This window comes from Calonectris borealis, chromosome 7 (assembly GCF_964195595.1).
Source record: "Calonectris borealis chromosome 7, bCalBor7.hap1.2, whole genome shotgun sequence".
Classification (NCBI taxonomy): Eukaryota; Metazoa; Chordata; class Aves; order Procellariiformes; family Procellariidae; genus Calonectris; species Calonectris borealis.
The window spans coordinates 21,534,582-21,556,776 of NC_134318.1; the positions used below are offsets into that span (position 1 = coordinate 21,534,582).

The window sequence follows — 22,195 nt, forward strand, 5'->3', positions numbered from 1 at the left end:
ATTCCAGCCTTTCCTTTCCTGCCACTTGAGAGGGGGGTTGTTTATTGACATTATGCAAGTGCTGAAATATTTTTCTTTTTCTTCTCTCCCGTCCCTTTTTTCCTTTCTCCCCCTCTCTCCTCCGGGGGTTGCAAAGGTAGTTCAAACCCCTCCAGTCATCTCGGCTTATCAGCCAAAGGAGATGCATTCCTCTGGGCTGCTCCCTTTATAAGTCACTGCTGGCCGGGCGCCCGCTCGCCGCTCCGCAGCCTCCGCGCCGGCAGCGCTGCCTGCTGCCCCCGCCGCCCCGCCATGCCCTAGCCCGGCTCCCCGCTCGCCCGCCGGGGGACACGCAGCAGCCCGGGGAGGGCCGGCGGCGATGGCACCCCCGTCCCCGTGCCCCGCCCGCCCCTGAGGGCGGCTGCTGCCGGGATGTTCAGCTGGCACCGGAGCTTCACCCTGGGAGCGCCCTGGAGGAGAGGTGAGTCCCGCCGCCCCCCGGCGCTGCCCCGGCCCGCCCGGGGCCAGCCGGCGCCTGCCGGCACACCTCCCCAAACCCGCTCCTCCGCCACCCCCTTCCTTCCCCTCAGCGGCCGCGCAGACGGTACTTAGGGCAAGCCCAGCGCGGCCCGCCCCGCTCCCGGGCCGCGCCGGACGGGCTGCCGGCACCGCACCGCAGCCGCCCCGGCCCCGGCCCGCCCCATGCTGCGCTCCCTGCTCTCCGGCTGCCTCTGCCCCCACGCAGGTAAGGCTGCAATAAGCCCCCCTCGCTGCAGCCTCCGGACGGTCAGCTCCTGCCCCGGGGCTGGCGGCGGGAAGGTTCGCGCTTTAGGAACCGATTTGTTTTCCTCCTAAAACGGGCTTATTTTGCATTTGTAAGCGTGGAATGGCTTGGGGGAGAACAGCAGGAGAGGCGGGAGCGCTGGGACTCCGGGCGGTCTGTGCGTGAAGGAGGGCGAGCTGCTTAGGATGGGAGCAGTAAGGGTGAAACCCGGGGACTGGCATCCGAGCGGCTGCGCGCACATGTCCCGCCGGTACTGCTCGGGCTTTGCGCTAACGGGAGGCAGATCGGGTCTGCCCTCAGCCTGTCACTGCGCTGGCAATGGATATCGGATGGCTTTCTAGGCTGGTACGTCCCCATGCAACAGAGATTATCCCGAGTTTGAGAGGTTTATTTGCTCCCTGCTGCTCCGTGCAGATGAGGGGACCCAGGCAGGGAAGGCAGCTATGGACCTGCAGCAGATCGCTTGTAACTTTGTAAGTCTGTTGTCAAAACAAACGATGCGGTCTCAGACTGCCTTTTTCAGGCGCAATGGGTCTGGTATGTTTTATTAGTTAGCCAGTGCTGCAGGCTTTGATATCACAAGCCCCAGGTAGCAGAATCCCCTTAGCATCCCTGTTTACCTTTCAGCTTGGCTTGTGCTAGTTGTAAAAGTTTCTGTCTCCATTAACATCACTGCACTGGGTTGGTTTGCTTGGCACGGAGGTGGCTACAGACGGGGTTTGCCAGAGTCTAAGTGTATTGCGCTGTGCAACAGCAGGATCATAAAGATGTTGCAAGACACAGCGCTGGAGTGGTTATGCCTCCTGGGGTCCTGACTTCCCATCTGTGTGCTGAACTCCTGCCTCCTTGGACTGCTGCAGTGCAGGCAGCTCCTGCGGGGTCACCAGAGCTGCTCAGGCACTCACTGCTGGGACTGTGCTTCCCAGCGCTCCTGCTCAGGGGCAGCTACTCAGAAGTCAGTGTGAGCTGGAGCCTCTCTGAGGTGCCCTAGCAGGTAACTGCTGGGCACTGTGCTAGTAAGGGCTGCTGAAGCACGTTGCCCTGCCTGGGTTTGGTCTAGAGGCTGCATTTTTACCCAATGACATAAAGGACTCTAGAGCAGTGCTGATGCGAGAGTGCTGCAGCATCATCCCAAGATGTGGAGAGTGTTTGAAGAGATGCCATTTTACAGTATGGTGGAAACTGCTCTTTTTTTTCCCTGGGTGTAATCTGACCATGAACTTGTTTCCCCCATGCTATATAGTGCAAGCCTGACGGCAGGGTTAGGAGGGGAAAGGAAGCTTGCTCTTCCACATGGAAGTGTCCCTTATCACCCAGACACAGCAGTATTGTTGCAGGGGTAGGTGGAAGCTTTGGGGGGGGCAGACTTATCACACAGAGCACCAAGGAATCAAAGAGGTTCAGCTAGAATTTCTCCAAATAAGAACCAGGGACAGTGCTCCCTAATCACCTCAGCTGGAAGGAGGCACCAAATATTATTTGTGTCCTGGCTTGGACCCCCTCTCTCCTCAGAAAGAGCCAAGAATATGCTGTTCGTTGCAAGCTTTGTGGCAGGGACTTCAAAGTTGCATCTCCAAATGCAGCTTTAGATAGAGAATATGAATCGAACAAAACTTCCTTTTTTTTTTTTTTAGAGTGGCAGCTCAATAACAGGGGTATAAGCTGGATCTTCCCTCCCTTCTTGGGGGAGGGGGGTGCTGTTAGAGCAGAAGTATCAGGGTGGCAGGACCTCTTGTATCAGCAAGTTCAGTTTACTGCAGCTACAGAGCCCTGCATCACCACCTCCTCGTCCTCTCACCAAGGTCCTTGTGTGGCCCCAGCAAGAGCAGCAAACGCAAAAATTGTCACCACTCTCATTGCAACTATAAAAGATTTCAGACATACCAAAAAATATAGTTACACCTGCCCACTGCTACCTCGTTTGAGCAGAAGTTCTCTGGGGTTTTGCCTGGGGACAGCAATGACTGCACATGAAGAATGGGTTAACAGTGACCTTTCTGATACGATTCATGAATTCCTTTGGCTTCAGTTGAAGCACTGGGGTCTTAATGGCTTTGGTCTGTGGGGCTATTGAACAGTTGTTTATCCAAGCTTATTATAGGCAATAAAACCTGAATTACTACATACCTGTCATCCCTGGGGGGCAAGTTCCATCCTTGCAAAGGGCCTCCCGTCTCCTAGTTCGTTTCTGGCTGAATATTCCTTTGTGATATGAGGCAGCCTGCAAATCAGATGGGCAAGGAAAGATCTCCTCAATTAGACAGTTTTTGCCAAGGTGTGGTATATTTGTTTCCATTGTTTTCATTTTCTGCTCAGACACATTAGCGAGCTGTGTGCCAAATAACCTTGCTGTTATACAGGGCTGCTCATGAAAGCACCATTTCCTTTATCTAGGGTTTTGAACCTCTCTCGTGAAGGAGCACACAGGAATTTCCAAGGAGAAGGATTTGCAGGTCTTTAGTGAGAGCTGTCATCTCCCTGACAAAGTCTCACAAATAAGCACCACAGGTGACTGTGGGAGCTGAGCTTCCCCTCCCCACCCCAGGAGTGGTTATGTTGTAGAGTGGGGAGGACTTGGGGGCAGATCCTTGTGCACCAAAATTATCCTTGGCCTGGTTTTCCCACTGGGCTATATATCCAAAGACATAAGTTGCAGGGTAAATGCAGTAATGAGTGGGACAGGCTCTTTGGCTCATGCTATGCACAAGGTGAAGTGTTGGTCTAAAAACTGGTGACTCCCAGCTTACCCAAGTAACTCTGATAAACCAGGTGCTCTGTGGGGACGTGCTGTGCCCTGGGACTTTCTGCCAGAGGTCACTAATCTATCAGACCTGTAGCTCTGTTTCAGAAACTTCACAGGTCACTTGGAATGAATAGAAGCAAGCTGTAAAAGTGTCAAGTGGCCTCTCTACTTGGAAATCCATTTCCTCTTTAGTTCACCCAGCTATATCCACCAGTAAACAATCAATCTCCCTCTTCTTCCTCCTCAAATGCCTGAAAAGAGCTATAATTATCTCCTCCTCTTCTAAAACATAGGTATTAAAGCAATGAATGCTTCAGTCAGAGTCCTTGAACCCTGTTATCTTTCTCTCAGCATCTATTTTATATGGATTTATCATTACCAGCTGCAGCTATGGGGGATCTATAACATTTCTGGTCACATTATATTACCAAACTATCATCTGGAGGAACTTCACACATTTAACTAATAGTGAGACTGGAGAGCACCTTGGAGCCAAACGATCCAAGAACATTGTGCTTTTTGTTCAAGACTGTCCGAGATCTCAGCTTTGTCATAATTATTCCTTTGCATTCAACATTTAAAGCAAATCAAATTGTATATATAGTCCCATGAAATCCACATGCATTTCAGTTCCCCAGTTGGATAAATTGAAATTTTGAGAATTGGGTTATCATGCAAATATTCAGTTACCACATGGGAGTGTGTTCCTCTGCAAACGTGAATTTTTCAGTCACAAGTCCAGTAAAAAAAAGCATTTTTATGACAGTGATTTTCAAGCTTTCACAAGTTTCTGCTGTTGTAGATAGATGTTGTAACTGGTGCACTGAAGACACAAGACCTTTCCATAAGCTCCCCTTAGAAATTCTTAGGCTCCTGATTGTCCTAACTGTTTAGGAAAAGCTGTTGCTCAGACTGGGCAGCCCAAGATACAGCAGCATGCTCACAGACTAGCTTTGCTTGAAAGGCTTTGGGAAGGCAGATTGTCTGCAGAAACTTGGTGCCAAGCAGCACCCCTGCCATCGCCAGGACTGGCATCAGGTCTTCAACAGACCTGTAAAGCATCGGGAAGTGGGGAGATCCTCCCCCCATGGAAGTCCATGGCAAAGCTCTGTGGAGATAGATTTCCCTCCTAGAGGGTCAGTTGGTAGTGACTGCTGGGTTTTTTGGGTGGGGCTGGGTTGTTTGTTGGGTTGTTTTGTTTTGGGTTTTTTGACAGCATAAGAGTAATCCAATTCTTCTAAGTATTGGGGTCCTGCCCATGCAACCACTCCCTGTGCCCACAGGGCTATGCAAGGGAGAGCCATTGCCCAGCTAGGAAAGTAACACAGCTCCTGCGTGCTCTGCCTGGGGGCCGGCTGGGGGGCTAGCGCTGGGAAGGAGGTGCCAGCACAGCCCCACCCCTCAGCACATATGGAGGAAGAGTCAGCAGCAAAAAATGCCTATTGTTTCAGAAAGGAAGTGACCCCTTTTCTCTTAAATGCTGGGAAATCAAGACCTCATCACTGGTGAGAAAAAAAAATCCCCTCCTCACAGTGAAGGGGAAATACCACCTGAGCTGTACGGCCAGCGGTGTTAGAGAACGTGTCGCAGCCAGAGGACTGAAGGGAAACTTTCTGTAAAGGAAGGAAGGAAAATGAGGGAATGCGAGGACTGAATAGCAGAGGCAGCCTTTCATTTCTAGGTCATGACTCTGACTCCAGCTCACTAGTCACTGCTGCCCAGTGATTCTTCAAAAGCTGATGATCATCTCTTAGTCTGTTACTTGGAGGCCACAGCCCCATCACAGAACCTGTCCTGCATGGCACAGGATTTAATTCTTGGCACAGCTGAACCTAGAGAGGAGTCACTAGGCAGGCTGTGCGGGTCCTCTGTGGGTTGCTGAAAAACCTTTTCTGGGGCTTTGCACATGTTTCTCGCTCCTGTGTTCAGGGCTAAGCAGACTGGTAGGAACGATGGGGTTTGACTTTGGTCTTCCTTTGCAGGGCAGCTGTGCAAAATCCCTGCTACTCCAGCCACCCAAGTCATTGGTGATGCCCTTTGTTTCTGGTGCTTTGTTCTTGTGGCACAGTTGGAAAGTACTGGTCTTCTGGACTTAAATCCAGAGGGTGTTGCATGTCTTGTGGTAGGCAGGAGTGGGGAAAGGAATAGGCACTCTGAGCATCTCTAGACTGCTTACCTCGTGCCTCTCCCTGGGGCTGCCACCCTGCCAGCACCACCCACCATGGATGGGTTCACTGTAAACGTGAACCTTGCGGCAGCTCTGGGGACAAGCAGAAGGCTGCGATGGCTCTAATGCTGCTATCATTTGTAACACAACAGCAGATGGAGACAAGCAAAGCTTTGGCTCCAGTTGTGCCAGTCATTGAGCACATGTTTACCAGAGACTCTCCAAAGCTGGTGAAGGGTCTAGAGCACAAGTCTTATGAGGAACGGCTGAGGGAACTGGGGTTGTTTAGTCTGGAGAAAAGGAGGCTCAGGGGAGACCTTATCGCTCTCTACAACTACCTGAAAGGAGGTTGGAGTGAGGTGGGTATCGGTCTCTTCTCCCAAGTAACAAGCAACAGGACAAGAGGAAATGGCCTCAAGTTGCGCCAGGGGAGTTTTAGAGTGGATATTAGGAAAAATTTCTTCACCAAAAGGGTTGTCAAGCATTGGAACAGGATGCCCAGGGAAGTCATTGAGTCACCATCCTTGGAGGTATTTAGAAGACATGTAGATGTGGCGCTTGGGGACATGGTTTAGTGGTGGAAGTGGCAGCGTTAGATTAACAGTTAGACTCGATGATCTTAAAGGTCCTTTCCAACCTAAATGATTCTATGCCAAGCAGTCTACAAATCAGGATGAACATTTTGAGAAGATGGATGGGCACAGACCAGAAGGGAGGAGAGCAGCACTGTATGGCATAGCTCTGTACTGCACTAGCAGCACTCATCCCACTGCCAGCCTGGCTTCTTCCCACCACCAGTACTTCCATTAGCCAGATGCATCAGAATACCATGTGCTGTGACACTTGAGTGAGTGCATCAGAGGCCAAGGACCCCTCTCAGGGACGTAGCAGAGCTTAACAGGGCTTGCACTGAAGGAATTGCCAGTGAAACATGGCTGTGAGCCACAGGCGTAGATGCAAAAAAGAAAAATCTGGACCTGGATTTCAATGCTTTGGAGCATGGGGATTTGAATACAGACGTTGGCTTGGTTTACTAGAAAGGTGCGAGCTTTTGCAGAAATTGGGCCTGGACAGGACTGGGAATGCCTGGGAGTTTTGCCTGGGCAGTTGTTTGAGTGCATCTCTTGCATGCAACTTAACTTGGGATAAAGAAACTGCTTGAAAGCAATTTCATGTTTAGATATCCGCCCTCCTTCCTCAGGTCAGAAATCTCTATATTAATGCACTAGGCTCTGCCCTGGCAGCTGCTAGTTATTGTGCAACAGGAAAAATACACTTGGACATAAAACTCCAAGGAAAGGAAAGCCTTGGGACAGCAGCTGATAGGAGGGTATTTACCTCTGAAGGATTTAAGTTTCTCTGCTAGGCTTTGCTAACTGCCAACAGAGGAGTATCCTAGAAAGCAATTTGGAAACAAAGCAAAGCAAAGTTCTGGAGACTTAGCTGGGACACGTCAATTCCTTTACTTCCTACTAATTACCTTCAGATATTAGCTAGTTCACTGTTACCACCTCCCCGTGAGCTGGGAAGCAGTCTTATTCTCCACTGTACGGGCACAGGAAGTCCAGCAATGTGCCCAAGGTTACACATGATCAGTCACAACCCAGGGAACCATGTTTATCTCTAGCGTGATTACAGAGCCATATAACCCTTTGAGAGGGCTACTAGGCAAGTAGCACGAGTTCACCTGCGACAATGTTTGGCCTGGGCCCGCATTGCTGAAGATGCTGCAGGAAGCTATACTGATTCCGAAGCATGCACACACAACTCCGTTCCCTCCCCTGCTGCCATACCAGTGTCCCAGCCAGCTGACTGAAAGCAGCATCTTTCAGTACCTTACCCCCACCCCAGAAGGGGTGTGGAAAACCAATCCAGGGGAAAGGAAACAAAAAACAACAACAACAAAAAAAATCTTGGCTGATTTCCCAGGAGCAGCAGTGTCAAACCTGGCTGGCCTCCAGCACAAGTAAATACATCTCACCAACCTTCATGCTGCCGTTCAGCTCTCTAAAGTTCTTCACACCTCCTTTCAGAAGCCTCCGTGCAGCATTGTAACCGAACCCCTGCAGCACGCTCCCTCCAGCACCAGGCAGGAGCCCGTCTTCCCTGCTTTGCTCTGGGCCTCTGGTATTGTTGTACAAAGCACTTACAGGCCAAATCCTTAGCCAGAATTAGCTGACACAACTCTGTTAGGGGCCCTGGTAATGAACTAATTTATAGCAGCTGAGGGTCTGGCTCACTTTTTTTTGTAATTGCACAGATGAGCTTTAATTGCACCATTCTGGTGTTCGTTGGCAATGTGCTTGAAAGAGCTGAGCAGTTTTGTATGCCTCTTTCAAGATCTGTAGCAGAAACAATCTGCTTGTTGGAAGCCCCATAGTTTAGTTTCCATAACCCAGTTTACAGAGAAGAAGAAGAGACTATTCCTTCAGTGAGGTGCAGCAAGAAAAACTTGAGTTTCAGGTCACTGCCTTAATCATGGGAGATCTCTCTGCTGTAGCACAGATGACCTCATTGACCATGGGAAAGTATCATTGAATGAATGAGAATGAGGTGCCTAAGTATGTTGCAGAATCCTGCCATCCTTTGCATCCATTCTGAACCTGTAGTAGGGGGGGTGATAACGTTTTACATCATCGCAAGGGGTTGGGGGGATAAATCAGAAATGCTCAAACACTGTGGTTACTGGGACCTGCCAAAGCTGAGACCAATGGTTTACAGCCTAGAACAAAAACAAGAAATTATTGTGAAACCATTTGAGGTTGCTAGTGACCACCGGATGGGGAGAGCAAAGGACCATGTTGTCCACAGCACAGACCTTTCTCAGCACTGGAGTTGTTGGCATCGAGGGGACCCTCACGCAGGGGGTCAGAGATTTCATCTCCTTTTTTATTTTTTTCTACCCTAGCCAAACTTTCTGGTACACATTGTAGCTTTTGTAGTCATAAAAAATACGAATTAAAGCATTTGACATCTCCTTCTGTAAGCAGCAAGACCTCATTTTAATACTCTGCTTCCTGATTTCAGACAAAGAAATATTTGTGTAGGCCAGGGTGAAACCGGTTAAGCAAGAAAAAAAGAGGCAGATTGAAAGACAGTGAGAGAATCTCCAATCAAAGGAAAACATGGCATGATTAATAAGTGAAGGCAATCAGAGTCTGTGGGAAGGGACTACCATTGCATATAGTAATTCCTGGTAAGAGTGACAGCTGTATGCTTTGTTCTTAAAAAGAAGGTGCAGCAACGCAACTGCTCTCCTCCTGACTCTCAGTGGTTTTGTTGTGCCATCTGGGGTGGTGATGCCATCAGAAGAGCCTGTTAGCCTTCTGTTTTTCATGCAGATAAAACACTTTGCCTCTCGCTGCCAAGAGGTGTTTGCAGCTGAGCAGGTAGATCCTCTTCACTCCAAATCAAAATCACTGAGAAATGACTCAGCTCCACCTCCTCCTTCCACGACCTGGCACCGAGCTCCCTTTTACAGGTGGCGTTTTGTTGTGTGTGAAGCAGCAAACCGGGCTCCTTATTCCTTGTCCTCAGTTCAGGGTCTCTCAGGCTCATCCCAAGAGTGGAAGGGCTGTTACCCAGCCCAGCACAGGCAGCTCCTGATGGGCTTTCCTGTGGCATTTCCGTGGGCAATGTCTTTCTCTTCTCCCCCACCACAGCAATGTACTGGTGTGGCACTGCTGACGGTCTGGCACTGACTGTCCCAAATGTGGCTCTTTACACTGGAGAGATGGCTGTGAATCCTGTCAAGGGAGGCAGTTGCAATTCTGTATATGATAAACAAGATCTTCTATAAGAGGCTGTAAGTGCTACGTGCCCATCCTATTAGATGGGATTATTTATCACTGACAGCCCTTTTGAAAATCCAGTGTAAAATATTAAATCTATGTCTGCCTATGGATAGAAAAGGGCATGTTTCAATGCTGTCCCAAGAAATTATCAAGATCAAATAGAAGGAATTTAAATAAAATAGAAAATTATTCATGTAATAGCTAGCTTGGCCTTAATGAGTAAAAGTCTCCCTTGTCTGACATTGAGGAAAGCAAGCTGGAGGAGGGAAGGCTGGAAAACAGGTTATTTCTGAAACAGGGAGTTTTCTGGGTTGCCGAGAAGGAGGGCTGCACAGTAGAGCTCTCCCCACTCTACCACTAGCGAGGGGTCCCAGGCTTCTCTGCCTACGTAGGGATAGTTACGTTACCAGGGGTGAGTTTGTGCAGCAGCTGCTGGTTTGATGTCAGGCGAAAAGGAAGGAAGTAAGAGAGGGGAATGAAAGGAAATGAAGTAGGAAGTAAGATATCCTGAAAAGTGTACGCATTGTAGCTCTCTGAGGTGCTCTGGGTCAGGCACTAATAAGGGAAAAGATAGCAGAGAAACTGAATTTTTGTACTGCAGCAATTCCTGGTCCCAAATCCATGAGCAGATGGATTTGGGAGCTAAGATTTGCAGTTTGCTAAAGGATGGATGCAGAGCTTTCACACTGACTGTCATCCCAGTGTGAACCAGAAGTCTGCACTGTGAAATACCAGATTCAGAAAAACAGTAAGAAAACCTGGAGGCAGATCTACAACTGCCTTACCTTTCATCCAGAGACTGTTCTACCACGTTACCGTGGTACCAGGTACCACTGCCTCCATATCCTTTCTCTTCACAAAAAAGGTAAGAGTTCATTTAAAGAAATGACTTCATAGCTAAAACCATACAGGGAGTGAAAAAGATCTACAGTGCCTCGTTTGCTTTTCCTATCAATACTTGCTTTTTGTCACCTGTATGTGTGCAGAGAATATTGCAGAGAATACCAAACAGATTGCAAATTGCTTGTTGCAACCCCAAATTCTCTTGTCTGCAGAAGGACGGATTTCATTTTACCCTTTTTTCTGCTGGTTCAGAATACGTTTAATCAGAGGAAATATTTTAGCCTTAATTTAATGTCTATTGTGCTGAAAGAACATGTACTTCTCTGCGTCTGCATGCAGGTAATCACTAAAAAGTTATCTGGCTACATGTGTTGTTTTCTACCTACCTACTAAATCAGAACTCTGTGCATTTATGACTCCCCCCGAAGGACTCCGGGTCTGTGAAACACAACGCTTCTGTTGTAGCAAAACCTACAACAAAGCTTCATATAGCTCAAGAAAAGCAAATTAGGGCTGCCCCCCTCTACCACCTTACTATAGACAGTTTTACATTTCACATCCCGCAGGGGATGCACTATACACTGAGTTTTGTAGCCTCTCGTGACCTTCTACTTGTTCTCTTTTAAGCAGGTAAGAAGAGCCCACCTGCTGAGGACAAAGTTGTGCTAACACATATGAAGATACTGAGCAATGAAGGAATTCAAAACCCAGGTTTAATCCCAGAGGCTCCAGCTAACACAGCCTGCACAGAAGAGTCCCATCTCCCCGGCGCCAGCCTCCCACCGGACTGCCAGGGAAATCTGAACGCAGCAGCCGCACCGGCGGATCCAGACTATGCAGATGCCCCGGCAAGCACAGACTATGTAGCCACGCTGCCTGACCTCAGCGCCTTCGAGTCCAAGTGCCGACTTCACAGATTCTCCAAATTTGAATCTGAGGACTCGGGGGTTGAATTGCCAAGCGGGGCTAATTCTCCATCAACGCCGACGGGTTCGGAGAAGAGCTTTGTGCTTCACAGCAGAGACTCATTTTGTGACTCAGGCGTGCTTAGCACCTCTTCTTCTCCAGAAATTGACCACCTGATAATGAGAACATGTCAAGAGCGTGCCAGCAAAGTCAGCCACCAAGATCCAGAGAGCGAAAAGCAAGCTGAGTACTATAGCCAGGAGGCAGATGCTGTGCAGGGTCCTACAGCTTCCCTCGAAGACTTCAGTGTCCCTCAGGAAGAAAGTCCCAATGAACATTTTGACCAGAGCGAAAGGCAATCTCTGGAAAAGGAACCTACCCCAGAGACGGACCTTCCCAGGGAAAGCACTCTTCCCACTCCAGGTCCTATAGAAGAGCCAAAGACAATTGCTGACAATTTCCCAGAGAACTTTGGCAGCATGCAAGACCTTCAGATCCATGGACATCAGCTGAAGAAGTACCCCACAAGCGACAGTCTGGATGAATACATGGATGAATGCTGTAGACTGAGTGAGGTAAGAAACACCTAAATGGAATCTTAGAGCTAGGCCTGTCCAAATACCTCCATCAGGGTTCAAGTCCTATTGTTTCTCATGAACCAGGACACAGCTGAGTGAGTTAGAAAATCTCCCCTGAAGCTGTTGTAAGCAGCAAATCATGGTAATTGATTTTTAAGAGCTCTTTTCATAACAGTGAAATTCTGAAGTAATTCACATATATCGGTTCTGGGTAAGGATGACTAATGGCTCGTGGAGATCTGATGTTTCAAAAAGCCCTAGATTAGAGGATGGACTTGATTCTGGTCTTAAAATGAAGATTGTGAAGTTAGTCATTGTCCTCTGATACATGGGACAGGGATGAGAACATAGTTTCTTTTTCAAGATCAGGTTATTCCTGTTCCTGGGAACAGCTGGACTGCTGTTGGGGCACCAAAATTTGGAAAGAACTTGCGTAAGGGGTAGTTCATTCCTGTCCAGGCCTGTCCTGCCCTCTTGAGCCAGCTCTCTCAAATAATGAGTGAGCAGGGAGCTAATGCGCAAATTCAAATCTTTGCTGGGCTGAAGACGGAGATCCCATTTTAACTCACCAGCACAGCTGTGATGGACCAAACTGCAAAGACATAATTTCAGCAGCTTGTCCCACTCCAGACTCCCTCTTTTCCCTTGCTGGGTACACTGTGCCGCTGACAGGAGAATGAGAAGCCCTTCTGTGTGCCTTCTCCCATAGTGGATGCTGGCAAGCACTCAGCCCAGTGCTTTGCCTGAAGCCCCATGCTGCCGACAGGCAGACCGATCGCTGCCTTGCCTGCCCGTTGCAGTGGCTTCCACGAACCAGCAAAGGAAAGGTGTAACTGGGGAGCTGATTCTTGACAGAGACAGACCAAAGAGCCCCATGAGCAAAGGGAAAGGAGAAGGGCAGACTAGGTGAAGAGGGTCACACAGACACACCAAAAACATCAAACAGTGCGTAACGGGGATTTTTTTTCGGGGTATTCATTGCAGTAATAGTGATGAATTGGAATGGGAGATGGGTGGGAGGAAGCCAACTGACAAGTGCTTGTGCTGTGCATATAATTTCACCATGGCCTCTCTGCCTGGGCCCTGAACCATCAGGCGATGGCCTTCCCCTCCAGCATGCCAAACCCTCTGGAGCAGCGAGGAAGGTCAGAGATCGCCCATCTCTGTTAACATTGCATAAAGGCAGTACAAGCAACACACGATCGAGCTGAGCAGCCTCTTCCTCCCCAGAGCTGTCTCACCCACAGCAGAAGACAGATGTCTATTTTGCACGGTTCCCAAACAGTCAACGACCTGGCCTTTTAGCAGAGAGTTCGAAAAAGACCAGAGCAGGAGAGTTTGACCATAAGGAGACTTTGTAAAAAGTTACCTAAATGTCACACTCTGGAGGGTTTGCCACCAGCTTGGTCTTGTCTGACAGCTCTGGCTGCCTGTGAAATTCCTTTAAATCCTTTGTGAAATGGAGCTGCAGTTTCCCAAAGCAGAGCATTTAAATAAACAAGAGAATAAATTAGAAAGAAGCTGAAGAGGAAATGAAGCTCTTGGTGGCTTATCTCCCCTCCTTTTTAATATCCTCACTGGCTAAGTGCTAAAGCTCTGTGCCCCAGAGCACTTTTCTTTGTTTGTTTTTTGAGCTGTATAAATACAGCTGTGACCTAGATGCTGGGGAAGTTTGCCCCTCTTCACCGAGCACCTCCAGGCTGCTGTATCTCAAGAGCAGCACTCTTCAAACTGCTGGGATGCCAGGTAGCACCCAAGCTGACTGGGGCAAGAAATGCCATGGCTGCTGCACAGCCCTGCAGCTGTGGTGTGTGCCTCAAAGCACAGGGACAGCCTCCTGCAGCTGCAGAGCCTTCTACCCTTGCCAAACCTGCCGAAGGTTAACCTGTCCTCACTGTCATACAGCAGAGGCAGGACAGAGTGAGACCCACTCAGAAACGATGTCCAGATGATCATCTGCCCATACAGCTGACAGATGCATCTCGGTTCACCCCAGCTGAGGCTCTGCTCCAGGCTTACTCTGTGGTTTTCACATTTGCCTGTAACCTGTCCAAAATACAACGTGGTACTTGGGAGCCAATCTCTTGTCTGGCCTGATGTTGTCTCAGGGACCCAGTTACCCCTGGAAATGCAACCAATGTTGTCTGAAAGACAGCAGGTCAGTACAGGGTATTCCCACTCTGCTTGGCAAAGAACATGGCAAACCAAATTGTTCCATCGAATCAATTCCTGCTGCATTAAATTCATGTTGATATAAGCCAGTATAAGCACTCTTGCATCTCTATTTAATGCCAGGTGAGAGCATTATTTAATTATAGGTGACAGCAACTTCCTCAGTTCTATTGCTGGTTTTGGGAATATAACTTTCAAGCAACAGGAGAGCAGTTGAGATTCCCCAGCCCAGCTGGCTGCGGCAGTGCCAACGGCACTGTGCTTGCCGGCACACCACAGCCGAGCAAGGATTCATTTGCTGGATGAGGATGTGCCTTGAAGTCCTCCTGGCCTCCCTCACTGCTGAGGCCACTTCCAAGAGAAGAGGAAGGAAAATGCTGAAAAAGAGAGACTGGAAATGACCAAATGTTTTGACCGTTTGGATTCATTTGGTGAACGGCGTTGGCTGAAAATATACATCAAATCATTTCAGGCTGGCATTTCTCAAACAAAGCTTTCTGATCTTTTGTTTTGAGCTGTCGTTATTTTGAAATTTGCCTGCATTTAGAAAGATGAAAGAAAGTGGAAGCTGTCAAACAACAAGTGAAAGAACTTTGAAGCCTAAATAAAAGCATTTCCTTTTAAGCCAAATTAAATGTTTGGGGTCAGTTTGAAGATACATAGCTTTTGATGCTTTTGCTTTGCAAACAATTTCTCATGCTCCATAAAGTTTACATTTAAAGTCAGCCCATACCCCTAGAAGGAGAGAGGGTGGGAGCATTGTTGTCATTAAATGAAAAAAAAAAAACCAACATTATTCACACAGTGCTAATTATCCTGGGCCAAAGCAGTCAAAATACTTCTCTGTAGAGAGGGGTACGGTTCAGGGGAAGGATGGGGCACCCTGTGATGGTCAGCCCCGTAGCCTGTGCGTGCCGCTTGGAGGAAACCAGGAGCTATCAGCAAGCGCAGCCCCTCCTGGACAGCAGGGTGGAGCCGTCAGAAATATACAGCACGATCCCTCTCTTTCCTGTTATTCACAAGCCTTTCGGTATTGTCAGGTTCCAGTGACAAATGCTTCCTGCTCAGCCTGTGGCGTCACTAATCAGTTGCTCCAAGCCCATGATGGGAGGTTTGTAATTACGTTCCTTGGCTGTCGGCGCAGTGACCGTACTGCCTCCGTACTGGCCATGCTAACGCGGCGGGAGCGGGCAGTGAGAGATTTATGGGAGGATAGAGCATGATATAACTCAAAACTATCCACAAGAGAAAGTGAAGAGCATTGCATGAAGCGCGGAAACCTAAGACACTGCAAGAAACATCAGCGAGCTCTTGTCCGAATGAGGAAGAGCTTCTCCTGCAAGCTAGTCCTGCCCGTCAGCTTTGGCTCCGGCTGGCAGATCCAGCCCAGGACAGTTTTCCATTGAGCCCCATTGAAGAAAAGCCCATTGCACGCATCAAAGTAACAGATAATGGCTGAAATGAGGCAGGACAAAGTGCTGATTAGATGAGCAGAAATGCAGATTTTGATTATACCTCAATTGGTCAAGAGGCTTGAAAACAACCTTCTGTCTTGCAGCTCCCACTGAACTTCAAACCTTTGTGGTGCTCAGCTGCTGCAGCGAGCACGATGTTACACGTACACAGGGACAGGGACAGGCTCCCACCTCTGCGACTCTGGTGGCTTCAGAGGAAAAATGTGATTTTACACCAGTCAAAATATTGACTGGAGGGCTCTAGATAAGCCAAAGTTCCCAGTGCAGATGCTGATCCCGTATTTTTAAGCTTCCTAAGAAATCTGTGGGCCAGCACAACTGTGATGGTTTATTACCAGCTGAGCGGGGGTACATGTACTGAAAACCTGTCCCCAAAACTTAGTCAGGTGATTGCTCACAGGGGCAGAGATCTCTTTTTGGTTACATGGCTGTAAAGTCAGTGCAGCGCACCTTAACTCTGCAGGGTCAAAACCGTAATGGGAGTAACTCAGCACAGTATAGCTGAGAGCGTTGGATTCCTTTTCTTCCAGCTGAGAGTCTGGCTCAGCCTGATGTACCTGAAGGCAAAATCTGGCACCTATTTGTACATTATGTTGTTACTGTCATAGTGCAAGTTTAACCATCTGATTCATAAATTGGGTCTGTCTGATCCTCTGCATCTTCACCTTCAAAAAAGTAGGTGAGATTTTTTCCTTCTTCATAGGTTTCATCAACTCAAAAATGGGCACATGGCTTTTGTTCCAATACTATTTGACAATCCCCATGCAGGGAGTGGGAAAAATTTCAGTCCCATTAGCTGAATGTTTTGGGAAGCTTCAACTGGGAGGACAGAGACTGGAAAATGTTTGCAGTTTTCCTATGGTTGCTCACCCTCCACTACTAGCATAAAACTCTCTCACAGGTGCTGAGAGGAAAATATTTAGACCAGAATGTGACAGAGCAGGTTCTATGCTGCACTTGGCATGACCAGAAGATAGCGAGGGTTGTTTAGGTATTTCCAGTCTATGGAAAAGAAAGTCCTGGAAGGGTCCCTAGAGAGGCCCTCTCTGAGCAACCGTTTTGGGGACAACCAGCTAAATTACACAAATTTTCTGTATTGAACACCTGCCATATCTGAGCAATCCTGATGCTAACGGGCCTCGTGGCAGGGCAAGCAAGGTGAAGCTTCCCCCTTAAAAGCTTTTACCCTCGCATGCTGACCGCAGAGGTGGCCCTGCAGGGATGGGCAGGCACTGCAGGCTCTGTCTGATTTGCCTTTTGCTCATTTGTGCTTGTTGGGATCACTTCAATAAAATGCAAATTAATTTCCTATTAAATAGCCCAAAGTGCATGCCCTGAGCAGCCTCTGAAGGATGGCTGTGAACCAGGGGCCTCCAGCATATTGAGTCCAGTCTGGTTTAGGTCCTCTACAGGGGTAAATCCACCTTGCCCCAAGACCTGGAGCAACTGCTCCATGCCTTTTCCCTCTCATTTTCTGGGGACCTGTATTTATTCTCAGGAGTTGGAAGTTCTCTCTACATTTGCTAAAAGCCAGATTTTCTCCATGCCTGCCCAAAACACACCTTTGCCTTCAAGAGCTCCTCTGTCCCTTGTAGAAGTCCCTTGTGTTTCTACAGCTATAAAAGGGGTTGGATTTGGCTCACTGTCTCCACAGGGCAATACAGACATGCCATCAGTCACTGCAACAGCAAACTGGCAGAAAGGGGAGTTGTTAAATGTGCAAAAAGATTGTACAGAGTGACAGAAAGCCTACATTTTCAGGGAGAATGAGGAACTTTTGAAATTTGAAATTTTGAAATTTTGGGACAGAAAAACCCAGATTATCAGAAGCTAATGCTCATGTACTTTCTGAAAATAATGCTTCTGAAGCTGGGCATCCCAAAATCCCTAGCTGCTTTCAGATATGTTGGTTATAATGCGTTTGATTCAACCTTTTCCCAGCAGGCACCACGTGGGCTTTGTTCTCCCTCTGGGTCCTGGGGCTGCAGCCCTTCCCACTGCACAGACACCCTGAAGACTCAGTTTTATGGCTGAGTAACCTTTGTCTTGCCACCACTTCTGCAGGCTCTGCTCGAAAGGAAAATAAAAATCCTGAATGTGAATGACTGGTTGGCTTGGAGTCATCACAGTTTTTCATATGATTTCATGTGACCTCTGTCCCAACCTCAGACACAAAAGCATCTGGACATAATAATACCTGTTTATAAATAACATTGTATCATCATTTGTTTAAAAAGAAGTAAATTCTAATGTTGATTATTTTTGAACACACCATGAGCTTTCTGACATAATGAAAAGACAGGAAGAGTCCCAAGGCTGGCATTTCCCCAAAAATGTAGATTGTTGTGGGAAAGGAGACAGAGTAAGCTTCCTGCTTTTGTAGAGGGAACTTATTTTTTGAAGTAAGATAAACTTAGAGCACTGCTTTTGTAAAGATCGAGGCTTATTTTACTTACTGATATCACACACACATCAGCAGGCAGCGCCAAGGTGGAAGTCAGCCTCTGCATGTATTTCTTAGCAGCACGTTCGGCAGAGTCCGCTCGTGACACAGGAGGGGACACTTGCTGTGCACGGGGAAGTCCTGGGGCCCGAAACAGCGAGGTGCGGGGCCGGAGGCTGGGAAGCATCGTTGCCTTTCCTCTGCCACAGGGTAACCGTCTGTCTCCGGCACTGCCCTTGGCTGAGCAGCAGTGAGACTCTGCAGGTCCTGGGTGTGGAGAGATCAGTGGTACAGAATATCCTGCCGTAGCCCGACAGCAAGCTTGATCCTGCAGACTTTCTTCAGGCACCTCTTAATGACTGAGAAAGTAGCAGCAGGGACGTAAGCTGGGATCTGCTAAAGACCAGTGGAAAGATGTTCTTTCACTTTGGCACCTTGGTTCAGGCACACGTCCCTTTCACTGACCCACAGCGATGAGGGTCTGAGCTCAGCTGTGCTGTAATGGTTGCAGATTGCCAAAGGCAGACAAAAAGTACCCCCAAGTCGGTCACAAAGCAGCAGATCACTGCAACCTGCAGATACGTGCCTTTGGGTACGAGCCAAGCTCAGCCTCAGTACCCATAAGTGTGACTTGCACTGAGGGCTATGGGCTGAGTGAGCTATACTAACCCCAGCCATCTATACCACACAGTAGAACTATATTTGTTTGTAAGGGTCCTGTGGCCAGTAAAAGACAAAAATTAGCCTGGGAGGTGGAACTAGAAACAGGCTGTCCGAGGTTTTTCTCTGCGTCAACCTGTGACCAGTCAGAAGAGTCCCTCTGATGGAGCATCTTGCTGAGTAATCCAGAAGAGAGCTGTAAGCAAGCAATGCTGTAGCCCGGATCTGGCTATAACCAAAGCCCCTTGCGAGAGGAAGCCTGAGTATCTTTACCACAGCCCACACGACTGTAAGGAGAGTGCTGGGTTCCCAACTGCTAGTAAGAATTGCTCTGCTGTTACTCCATGGTCCAAGATGCATTGTCATTGCAGGTGAACCAAGGTAACAGCAAAGCCCTGGGATCTGGTCTGGGATACCTGGAACACATTTGCCAACTGATTGAGAAGATTGGGCAGCTGCAGGAGCACAACCTGCGTCTCCAAAAGCAAGTGTGCAGCTTGCAGAAAGAGCAGAAAATGAGCCAGATAAGAGAGGTAAGCAGACACTATCGTATCTTCCATTAAGTGACATACTCAAGGCCCAGGTGGAAAGTTCCAAGTCTGTGTGAGGGAAGATGCTAATTCACTTGACCTACAGCCACCTGGGCTGGGTGCTTTGGCCTTCAGGGAGGCCCCACTCACCACAGTGGGCTCAGCTTCCCTTAGAGTGGGCTTGGGTTTCTGTTCTTGTTGAATTTTGTTTCCCAGATGTACTTGCTTCTGTTGAGTTAAAAAGCGTCCCTCTCACCTCATGTGACGGCCAGCTCGAAGTCAGTAGCTTTTACTTCTCTACGGTTGAAAACTTCCCAGGAACACATCTCCTCCGTCAGTGGTATCAAAAAATATTTCCATGGACCTCCTTAGCAATTGTGTTTTGAGTTAAAAGTTTGTTCTTTTCCTTCTGGTTTCAAACTGTCAAAATCCCAGAATTTCCCACAAAACAGACACAATGGGAAAGAGAAGCAGTGGTACCGCTAACCCAACTCCATGCTCTTTCCCTTCCTGCGCTTCTGAGCTGCCAGATGAAGAATCTCTGACATGAAGCATCTCAGTGGTTTTTTTTTATCAGCCAAAGCTAGCTGGGGAATTTGACTGAAGTTTGCAAATCATTTCAGCATCCTCCTAAACAGCATTTTTTAGCCCCTGCATATTTTGTTCAGCTCTACCCCACCTCTGCTTCTCAGTTCTTTTTCTTTGGCCATCACACCAGGTTTTCAGCTTTTTTCCTCCCCTCCCTTTCTATTTATTTTATCACTCCCCAAAGGAACAGAAGGGGTTTGTCACACTCAGCTATTTCTTCCCAGCCATGCTGTGGCGAGTCTTTTATTCTCCCGACAGCATCATTCCTCCCCTGGTGCTGCTTTCCCACCTGCTGAGACTGGATCTGCAGTAGGTGACTGACTCCTCGTCAGAGCCAAAGCCAAGTTGTGAGTCAGGTTGCAGAGCAGAATAGCCCGTCATTTCCACGTACCCATCTCTCACGCTCAGAGGAATGCAGCCTCCTACATAGAGCCTGGGAATTGTTAACACATTTCCTGAAGCTTTACAACTGTGAGTCATTGCTCAAAGTAACTCTTCCAAGCTGCAAATTCAGGGTCAAATCCTCATCTGGTGTATGTGCCCCCTCCTCCCCAGCTCCCACTGAAATGAAAGGCACCGTGCTTTCATTTAAATATTTGCAACTTTGATCTTTTTGGTATTTTCCAAGATCTCTCAGCAGTGCCTTCTCAGTCACATTTGTCCCATACCGTTCAGTGGGGAATTGGACTCCCAGATGTAATATTCAGGACTTGCAATATGCTCTACAAAACTGGGTGCTCTCTCTCGGGTATCTCTGTGGTGCCTGCATCTCCTATATCTGAGCAGCTCTCCGTCCTTTTCCTCTTCAGAGTCATAGCCCCTCTGTGTAGAAGAGGAACACTACTACCCCCATTTGCCATGAGACCTGGAGGTTGCTGTCAACATCGCATTTTGGAGGGCGTCCTAAGGCTACTTTCCAAACCATGTTCACTCTCCATGCAGACTATGAGCATGGAAAGGTTTTCATGCCCCAGACACGGCTAGGGAAGACACAACCCCCAGAGCAGAGATGGGTTAGTGTGGTATTATGCGCTGGTCGTGAGGATTGCAGATAGCCAGTGCTCCCAATGCTGTTTTTGAGAGCTGTACAGACATCACCGCAGAGACCGATGACATTTCGATCCTGGGATACAAAGGGAACACAGTTACTCCACATCCTTTGCTTTACAAGGAAATCTTTAATGCAGTGGGCCAAAAGCAGCATCTTTCATCAGATTTTCAAAGTACCTCCCAAAGGTAATGCAAAGTGCCATGCTGCTGTGGCAACATATCCAGATGAGATGTTACATTAAAACTGTCAATCGCTTGGGGGTCTCCAGAGGTGCTAAGCTGGTGTTGGCCTGTCCTGGTTCCAACACCAATAAACAGTTTGGTTCCCTTTCCACTTCAGCTGGATAAAGCTCTCCTTGCTTCCTGCCCTACTAAACTCTCGTGTAACATGGTTGTGCAAGGTAGAACATCTCCCCTTCCGACCACACCAGCTACAGCAGAAGTACACCAGCTGAAGTACCATATACAGTGAATCTGACTGGTCACATGCAAGCAAACTATGGCATCCCATCAATAAAAATACAAGATACTGTTGTCTGTGCATGTTCCAAAACAAGTAACGTTATCTTAAAGTGCAAGTCACTGTTATAACTGATCTGTTTATTTACACAAATGCCTTAGCTGAGCAGCTCTGTGTTTAGAAGCTTGTATTCAATTCCTTCTGGGAAACAAACCCAAAAGATGTGGAGTATCAGGCAATTTAAGTTAAACACCAATGAACCCATGGAAAATCTGTATTAGCAACTCCAGGCTACTCAGGCTTTTAGAGAATTAAATAATTTGTCTAGGTTCTGATGGGTGTCAGGACAAGGCTGGGCATCCCTGGGCTGGAATGATTGCAATTTGTCTGTACCATCGCACCGCCCGGTTACCTTGGGCCGTTGGAGTCTGCATACTTTCTTTTTGTCTGGTGTAGGAGTACCTTCTGCAGCATTGCTCCTGTGGAGCTGCCAGCGTCTTCCTCAACTCGTACCAGGATGTGAAGACGTTTTTTGCTGGGAGGAGCAGACCTCACAGCCTCTTGGTTCAGACTGGAAACCCTTCTGATCTTTCCATCATCCCAGAAATAGGAGCGAACACTGAAAAGCTGAGCAGCTGCAATGGTGAGTTCAAATACCTCTAACCTGCCCTCTTGCTTGCCACCAGCTGGTGAAATAAGCTGACCAGCAACTTCCTTTTCCCTGGGAAAGACAGATGGGAACAGAGCAAGGTGTTAGTGGAACTAAACCTTAGCTGGAAAGCTAAGGGATGCGTTTTAAAAATGCTTTGTCTACATCTAGGATTTTAACACTTGCTGCTTCATGTGTGTGAAGCAGGACTTTTTGCTCTGCAGCTGTTGGCTACAAAGATTAGGACAAATGCGTTATAAAATGGTCTCTCGTTTGGAAACTTAGCATGCCAGAATGGGTCCATTAGTGGAGCCCCTCCATGTGGCTTTAAAATCCCCCCCAGCCAAGGTAGGATTTGATCTAAGATGGAAAGC

At 48.1% G+C, this 22,195-nt stretch overlaps 1 protein-coding gene across 1 annotated transcript in view; it reads left to right on the forward strand.

Annotated features, from left to right (window-relative positions):
* The first annotated feature begins 153 nt into the window (after positions 1–153).
* LOC142084203 (uncharacterized) overlaps positions 154–22,195 on the forward strand; it is a 32,969-nt gene continuing 10,927 nt past the window's right edge. Inside the window, exons 1-4 of the mRNA XM_075154492.1 lie at positions 154–460; positions 10,941–11,791; positions 18,916–19,077; positions 21,629–21,815. Of these exons, the coding sequence (XP_075010593.1) occupies positions 412–460; positions 10,941–11,791; positions 18,916–19,077; positions 21,629–21,815 (1,249 nt within the window). The 5' untranslated portion in view covers positions 154–411. The remainder of the gene's footprint in view (positions 461–10,940; positions 11,792–18,915; positions 19,078–21,628; positions 21,816–22,195) is intronic.